Here is a 9,153-nt window from a genome sequence, read left to right on the forward strand (position 1 = left end):
AATATTGTTAATATTTTCATGTTCATGAGAAATGAGAGGAAATTAGACAGAGACAAAAAGAACATCAAGTATTTAAGCCATGCCTTTAAAATGCAGGAAGTTCCTGCGTGTGTTTCTGACTGATCTGCAGTGACTTACAGCTCAGAGCACTGAGAGACTCAACAGAGAACTGAACTGATCTGATTGAACATGGACAGATGCGTCATACTGATTCTCATTGTGGGAACAGGTACATTATTCAAATTAAACAGTTTATTTAAAAGATATATAGTATGTTTTCATTTATTTTTTTTTTTTTTTTTGTCATGTGCTGTAAAATGTGTTTACGTTTTTTTTGTAAACTTTGCAATCAAAAATCAGTTTATTTGTTTCCTTTTGTTGACAGGTTTGGTGGCTGGAGACAGTATTGAGCCAGATAAAGGGACAGAAAAAAACTCTAGAGCAGAGAAACTGTCAAGCTGAGCTGCTCATATAGTACAAATAGTGAAGATGTTTGGCTTTACTGGTACAGACAGTATCCCAACAGAGAACCACAGTATTTATTACTCAAAGGTGCCTGATCACATAGTTATGAAGACACCTCTGATCAACGGTTTCAGTCGACTACATCACGTACATCCACTGAACTCACTATTACTAATGTACGTCTGTCAGATTCAGCTCACTATTATTGTGCTCTAAGAGTAGTACCCCAGTGATACAAAAGATGAGACATGTCATACAAAAACCTGAAGCTCTTTTCACTTTGAAACTATGTAGTAAAAACCACAATCAAAACCCCAATCTATCCAGCCCTGAATGTGATAAAATATGTGGTAACACCTGTAAATTCTGTTCAGGATAGTTATTTTAGTGCACAAATATCTTAATTTCTACCTTAATTACTACATTTCATGAATGACATTGGGGGAGTTTGGGGAAGGTTCATTCAATTCCAGTATTACAGTACCCCTGTAATTTCAGATGGTGCACACAATTATGCAGTAAAAACTAACACTGCCTGCTGTACATAAACTTAAAGTTTAATTTGAAGAAATTTACTTTTAATGGATGCAGCCTTTTGGAAAATAACTTCAATGTAACAATTTTCAGTATTCAATACAATGTTTAAAAAACAGTAATACTGAAATCATCTGAGATCATTTTCAAGACTGTACAGCATTGCTATGGACAGTGGTAAATATTAGGAAATATATGGCTGGCGCTGAGCTCCTCATTTGACAAACCAATCAAACAATTCAGAGCAGTGTAATTACAGACTGTACAGTTTTTTTCAGTGAATAAAGTGATATAAGCTAATCAAATGCATGGATAAATACTGTATGTATATTCTAAGATTAATGATTATACATAAAGACATAGTTAAGTGATATGGTTTTACATATACACAATACTACAGTCTTCACTGAGACTGACAGACTCCTTCCATTAGTCAGACAAAGTCATTTGAATTTATTGCTGCCTAACAGATGCAGAAAGTGGAAGAGAATCACAACATATCTGCATTTTTTAAGAGTCGATAATTTCAATTGCATATTGGAAAGGAAAGGACGTGATGTGAGGCCAAGTATGGTGACCCACACTCAGAATTTGTGCTCTGCATTTAACCCATCCAAGTGCACACACACAGTAGTGAGTAGTGAACAAACACGCACACACACACACACCATGAACACACACCCGGAGCAGTGGGCAGCCATATTGCTATCACTGCGGCGCCCGGGGAGCAGTTGGGGGATCGGTGCCTTTGTTTAAGAGACTAACCTCAGTCGTGGTATTGAGGGTGGAGAAAGCGCTGGTTATTCACTCCCTCCACTTTCAATCCCTGCCGGACCTGGGACTTGAACCTCCAACCTTTTGCCCGATTACAAGCCCGACTCCCTAACCATTAGGCCACGGCTGCCCCCCCTGTAATAGTACTGTGTAAAAGTGCCATCATACACATCATTTTATAACATTGGGTTACACATTTACTTATTCCAAATTATACAGAAAATTGAAACATATATATTCAAAAACTATATAACACAAAACAACTACATAAGGAAAAATTACATATTATTCAGGTTTTCATCACATAATATTTCCATGCCTGATAATAAATATGAGGAAATTTAAAAGTGAAAAACATAGGCATCTAAAATTTAAGCGATTGTAGATTTAATTAAATTAATAAATTAAAATTGTAAATAAATGAAAATAAATTAATTAAAACCTAAAGGTAAAGGTCAGCTTAAGGTGCACAGTATATTTCACTGGCTGACAGTTGGCTTTATTTTGGCACTTATTGAGTTTTTTTTATTAACGCTTTTTGTAGAAATACTACATGGCCTATGCACCTTAATTACCACTTTAATGTTCAAAATTGTTTAAATAACATGCTTTTGATGGTGCTTTTGATGCAAATCTTTTCATATACAACATCTAATTCTCTAATAAAATAGTGTAGTTAAATAACACAGTTAAATGATAATCATGAACCTCAGCAGGAAGTTCAGAGAGGAGGAAATACCTGTGTGTGTTTCTGACTGATCTGCAGTGACTTACAGCTCAGAGCACTGAGAGACTCAACAGAGAACTGAACTGATCTGATTGAACATGGACAGATGCGTCATACTGATTCTCATTGTGGGAACAGGTATATTATTGATTAATTAATTTAACTCTGCACATAAATATTTATTTATTTATTTTTTTAAATCTCAAACTACAAAGGCTATTGATATTATATTGTATTTTTGTAAAACATGGCTAGAAATGTGTTTAAAATATTATTTTATCATCTTTGCTTTCACCAAATCAAAAATCAGGTTATTTTTTCTTATTGTTGACAGGTTTGGTGGCTGGAGACAGCATTGAGCCAGATAGAGGGACAGAAAAAACCTCTAAAGAAACAGAAACTGTCAAGCTGAGCTGCTCATATAGTACAAATAGTGATGTTCGGCTTTACTGGTACAGACAGTATCCCAACAGAGAACCACAATATTTATCATTCAAAAATTCATGGTCAGATTATAAACACACCTCTGATAATCGGTTTCAGTCGACTGCATCACAAACATCCACTGAACTCACTATTACTGATGTACGTCTGTCAGATTCAGCTCAATATTATTGTGCTCTAAGAGTAGCAGCCCAGTGATACAAAACATGAGACATGTCGTACAAAAACCTGAAGCTCTTTTCACTTTGAACTTATCTAATGAAAACCACAATCAAAACCACAATCTATCCAGCCCTGAATGTAATAAAATATGTGGTCGCACCTGTGTAAGACAGAATCAGGCCTGTTAATAAAATTCAAAGAGGCATTATGTAAAAAGTATTCAAATCATGTTTTTGTTTCCTTTTATATACAAATACATTCTCAATACAACATCTTAATACAATCTCAATATTTATAGTAGATTTAATAGGTAAATAATCTGATAAAAAAAAAAGCTACTGGATTCAAGTCTACATGCAGATAGATAAAAATTTTAATAAATATGAAAGTAAAAAGTGTAAGACCAATATTACATCAAATCAATACAAAAAGTAGCCTACAGTTTAAGTTATAATGCATTATCACGTGTAACACATAGTGCAGGTATAATGTGCCACAAGGTGGCAGTGTTCTCAGAGATTCACTAGGAACTGCAGAAATGAACAACAGATTTGAACTTACAGAACAGAAGTTATAGTATAATGTGGCTCAGAGAGGAGGGACTCAGTGTTTACAGATCTGACATGATTTAAATGTGTCTGACAGGTTGAAACAGAGGAAGGACTCTGACTCCTCTCAGAGTGAACACTTGTCCAATGGATCTTCATTCATTTATTCTGTTTTGTGCCTCAGCAGGTGTGTATTTATTTGGCTCATTATTATTTTTGAATCAGTTTTTTTAAATCTCTAAAAAGTTACAAATGTACTTTTACAAATGTTTTCTTTTTCAGCTGCCGTCTTTGGAAATGCCATCAAACCAAACAAAACCGATGTTGTTTATGAGGAGGGTTCAAGTGTTATATTGTCCTGTAGTCATTCACCTGTAGCTTCAGATAATCTCTACTGGTACCGTCAGTATGGAAGATCAAAACCTGAATTTCTTGTATTCACCTATGGTAGTGCCACAGACGCTACGGTATCTGATGTAGATCCAAGAATCTCTGTTAAAGTTGAGAAAAGGGATCAAATCCATGTGGATCTGGAGATCTCCTCTGCTGCTGTATCAGACTCTGCTCTGTACTACTGTGCTCTGCAGCCCACAGTGACAGGAAACACATCAGCTCTCTACAAAAACCTGTTACAATGAGAGACAGGAAAAAAAAACAGCAAGAAATAAAGCAAATAAATGTTAAATCTCATGTAGTACAAGTAATGAATATGTTTAGTTTTACTGGTACAGACAGCATCTCAACAGAGAACCACAATTCTTACTATCCAAAAATTTTAATTACTCACCCAGCAATTCTTTAAACTGCTTATCCTCTTTAAGGTCACAAAAATTTGTATATTGATGTTAATTTAATCAACTGCATTATTTCAACAAAATTGTAATTAAGCAATAGTATCTCTTGACCTAAAGGCTATACATTTTAGAATTGTCTTGCAAACACATGAACAACTAGATTATAATGCATGATGGAAACTTAACCCTTGTGCGTCAATAAAAAAAGTTGCACATAGGTCCTTAGTGGACAAAAATGTCCATGTCAAAAAACTGTCATAAAAATTTGAAGCTTGGGAGAACAGACTTAAGTTTGGTCTCATTTTAAAGAAGACCCATGGCAGATTATTGCTGAAGTAGAAAAAAGTTTAAAAAGTGAAACCAAAAAAAAAGTTATAGAGGTCTAAGTTAAGAAAATGCTTTATGAACAATATTTTATATAAAAAATATATTTTATAAAACATGTTGAACTCTAAACTTGCTAAAAAATCAAAGCTAATACCTCAAAGCTAATAAATCTAAACAAGTTGTGTTCCAAATTTGAGGTTGATATCTCAAAAAAAGAGCTTTCAGTAACATTTGTGTTTGGGCGCAGTACCAGATTTTCCCCATTAGATGCCAGCAAAACTCCACTGGTGCACATAGTGGTTGGATGTGTGATTTGCAGTAGTTTTCTCTCTCAAATATTACAAGAACACACACACGCACACACACAAATTTTTATGATACACATACAAACCACCCTCTGACATCCATACCAGCACACCCACACAATTATAGCTGCATTATTTATCCAAATGGCTCTATAATATGCAGAAGCAGAAAACAGGAATAAAGCGAGTATTTGCTTTATAGGCCAAACATGAAAAAAATGGCACCATCTGGTAAAAAATAGTTAAAATTAAATTTTAAAGCCTTGCCAACAGAATGAAAGTCTATTAACAAAAATTGCATCATTTTTCATTTAAATGGCACTGCGATTAAAAATAGCAGTTTTAAATGGTTTCAATGCGGACATTTTTGTCCTTAAGGTCCGGAGAGGAACTATTTTTGTACCTAGTGCAAAATAGATGTACTAAAGGAAATGGGGGTGAAATAGTAATTCTAATAAATATACACACCTGTGCCAAAATGTATGCACCTGCCAATAACACAGCCAAAATTATACAAAAAAAAAAAAAAAGAAACCCAAAACAAAACTGAAAAGGACAAAATGTCCAAAAGGTCACACAAGGGTTAAGTATCTTTCATCTGTTTTTGTTGTAAAGAATTATCAGATTAGAATTTATCTGTATTTTAACACTGATTGACAGATAAATATGTTTCACATGTTGCTACACTGTTGTGAGCCAGGCACAAAATGAGATTTAAAATGTTTCTTAATCTGATTTAATCTGACTAAAACACTTCCCTATTTAAAATAGCATTAATTACTGACAAAATAACTGTAATTAAAGCTGTCACTCCTTCAAATAGATGATGATAATGATGAATCATTATAATAACTTAATTATAATGTATTTTTCTGCTTAAGCATCATGTTATTCTGTTATTCTCACAAAGGCAATAATATTTAAAAAATATTCATACAGATGTTACAGTCGTTCATGTGATTAGATCTTCTCTTCTCAATGTCTGCAATTCAGGTATAATGTGGCTCAGAGAGGAGGGACTCAGTGATCATATGATCTTGGTGTCTGACAGAGACTGTGGTTGAAATGATTCAGTCTGACTCTTCTCAGAGTGAACACTTGTACAACGGATCTTCATTCAATTATTCTGTTCTGTGTCTCAGGTGGTATGTGTATTTATTTGCATTATTATTTTATTTATGTATTTTTGGTTAACAATTTTACTAAAACATTTCAGCAAAAAAAAACAAAAAAAACAAAACAAACAAACTTTATTTTCAGTTGCTGTCCTTGGAAATGTCATCAAACCAGACCAAACAGATGTTGTTGATAAGGAGGGTTCAGATATTACATTATCCTGTAGTTTTTCCCCCAGCACTGGATATACAGATAATCTCCACTGGTACCGTCAGTATGGAAAATCAAAACCTGAATTTCTTGTACTCACCTACAGCAGTGCAAGTGAAGCTGAGCGGTCTGATGTAGATCCAAGATTTACTGCTAATGTTGAAAAAAGGCAACAAAACCATGTGAATCTGATGATCTCCTCTGCTGCTGTATCAGACTCTGCTCTGTACTACTGTGCTCTGGCACCCACAGTGACAGGAAACACATCAGCTCTATACAAAAACCTGTTATAATGAGAGACAAAAGAGAAACACAAAGACAGAGATTAAAACAAAGAGAAAGAAGCTGCAAGTGGCAATTACAGTATTATAAACCAATGAAAATCACAAGTAGCACCAAAATCAAATGGTAGACACAGATTTCTTTTCTTTTATGTATAATGTGTTCATTTGTGTGGCAATGTGAAATTTACATTACATTAAATTACAGTTATTGCCTTTTACTAGCACTAATTTAGGGAACTGTCAAATGTAACAAACAATAAAATATTTTAAATAAATGATTCTCATGTGCAATAAATAGTGAAGGTTCATGTATTCCACAGGATGGCAGTGTTCACACCCAAATCATTTGGAAATTATTTGCTATGCGCCACTATTATCTCTATCATGGTTTGCATATAGTGAGAAAGCTGAATTCCATCAAGACATCTCATATTGCTTTTGATGTAAAACGTCATGTAAATCTTTTTATAAAATTATCTAAAAAAATTATGTAGTTATTCAAACATAATCATGATTAGCAGCAGCATGATTGTGCTCTAACAGTATTAGCCCAGTGATATAAAACATGAGACATGTCGTACAAAAACCTGAAGCTCTTTTCACTTTGAAAATATCTAATGAAAACCGCAAGCAAGACCACAATCTAACCAGACCTTGAATGTATTAAAATATGGGTTACACCTGTGTGAGGTTGAATCAGGCATGGCAAAAAATTTAAGTTTAAGTACATTTAAGTACATTCTTAATATATTTTCTTAATTCTGTGTCATGCAGTAAATCAGGGAGCCAGTAGAGGGAGGTTAGTTAAAGTGCCCCTATATGCCTTTTCAAATAAGATCTTTCATGTAGTGTTTCATGTAGCTGTATGTGAAATTGTGAAGCCGACAGTGCACGACAGATAAAGTTATTGTCTATCAAAAAAAAGAGTCTGCTCACATTTGCCTGAACGAGTCGTCAGCAATTTGAATCTTTTTCTGTTACGGCCACACGTCACGAAGTAACACATTTGCATAATGTCCGCCCACGTTCTACGTCGCGAACAACTTGCCCGCCCATAAATTTCCATGTGGTTTACGTCACATGGAAATTTACACGTACATTATACAGAAGACCCTGTATCCTACGCTGTGAGTAAAATTGTTTCGGTCTAGGCCAACCTGGATTCATGGCTGACAGTAAAACACATCCAAAATGGAGAATATGCTCACAGAAATACACACACAGAAACGAAAAGTTTAAACTAATATATTAATACTGAATAAACATGTTTACACACACAGAGACATACATGCATACACATTTTCTTGTACAGATATTTGAAATAAATGATATGGGCCAACACTTTTACTTGCAAGTATTCTCTTTGTAACAGTTTGTGTCTTTTTCAGATTTCACTGTAATCATAATGTGGCATAATTGTAAAAAACTGATATGTCTGTATGAACAAAATTGTAAGCTTTGCCTAAATGTGATTTTAAATGTTATAACAGTGATTTTATAAGTGTTAATCGATCATCAAACCTATTAAAAGCAGTTGTGTTCAGCTGAATAAGCCCATTAGTGGTCTTCTACTGACATCTAGTGGTTATTATTGCAATTTCATGCAATGTCTCATACAAACACTGAGATTTTAAACATCATAACTATTATAGTGTTATTTTTGCCCAGTCTCTCTTAAATTTTGCATATTTGTTTAGAATGAGATTATTTGTCATTTTTGTCACAGTTTTGAGACGTTGCAAGCTTTCTTTTAAAAATGTTAGGCTTTTGGGTACAGTAGATTTAAAGAACATATTTAAAGAACAGTTGGATTGACAGCAATGGTCTTAGACAAAAAATTGTTGAGAATGAGGAGATCTATCATATGGTATGAAGATCTAGTGTTTGTGTGAAAAAATGAGCATTTTTTAGCAATTCGAGGCCAATTACAATAGAAATGTTGTGTTTTTGAAGCCTTTTTAACTGTTATAGCACCACCTATGATCCGATGCTATGGTTGCTATGGTTTTAGGATGTAGTCCAACCCAAAATATATGGCTAACACTACAGCACATCTATGATGGACAATACAATCACAAACACAGAATATGAAATAGTTAAACTATTATATTAAAGTTCATTAAGCATTACACACACACACACACACACATTTTGTTGCACATAAGAGATTTGTGTATTAAATGGTAGGTGACAAAATGTTTAGTGCAAGTCTTTTTAAGATTTTATATATAGTTTTCAGGTTTCACTGTAATCATAATCTTGTATTATTGTCAAATATGATATATGTGTTTAAATGAAGTGTTAAACTTTGACTAAATGTGATTTGAAATGTTATATAGTGATTTAGTCTTTGCATGAATTGAAATGAATGGAAAATCTGTGAATAGCACTGTTCATTTCAATGAGCCATTAGTGGTCTTCTACTGCCATCTAGTGGTTATAGTTGTAATTTCATGACATTTT

General features: G+C 33.9%; 1 gene segment (V, D, J or C); it reads right to left on the reverse strand.

The window, feature by feature from the left end:
* Window positions 1-6,559: 6,559 nt before the first annotated feature.
* LOC127159882 (T cell receptor alpha variable 26-2-like) overlaps window positions 6,560-9,153 on the reverse strand; it is a 5,066-nt gene continuing 2,472 nt past the window's right edge. Inside the window, 1 exon segment of the V gene segment in view lies at window positions 6,560-6,690. Within this exon segment, the coding sequence occupies window positions 6,560-6,690 (131 nt within the window).

This window comes from Labeo rohita, unplaced genomic scaffold (assembly GCF_022985175.1).
Source record: "Labeo rohita strain BAU-BD-2019 unplaced genomic scaffold, IGBB_LRoh.1.0 scaffold_260, whole genome shotgun sequence".
Taxonomy (NCBI): Eukaryota; Metazoa; Chordata; class Actinopteri; order Cypriniformes; family Cyprinidae; genus Labeo; species Labeo rohita.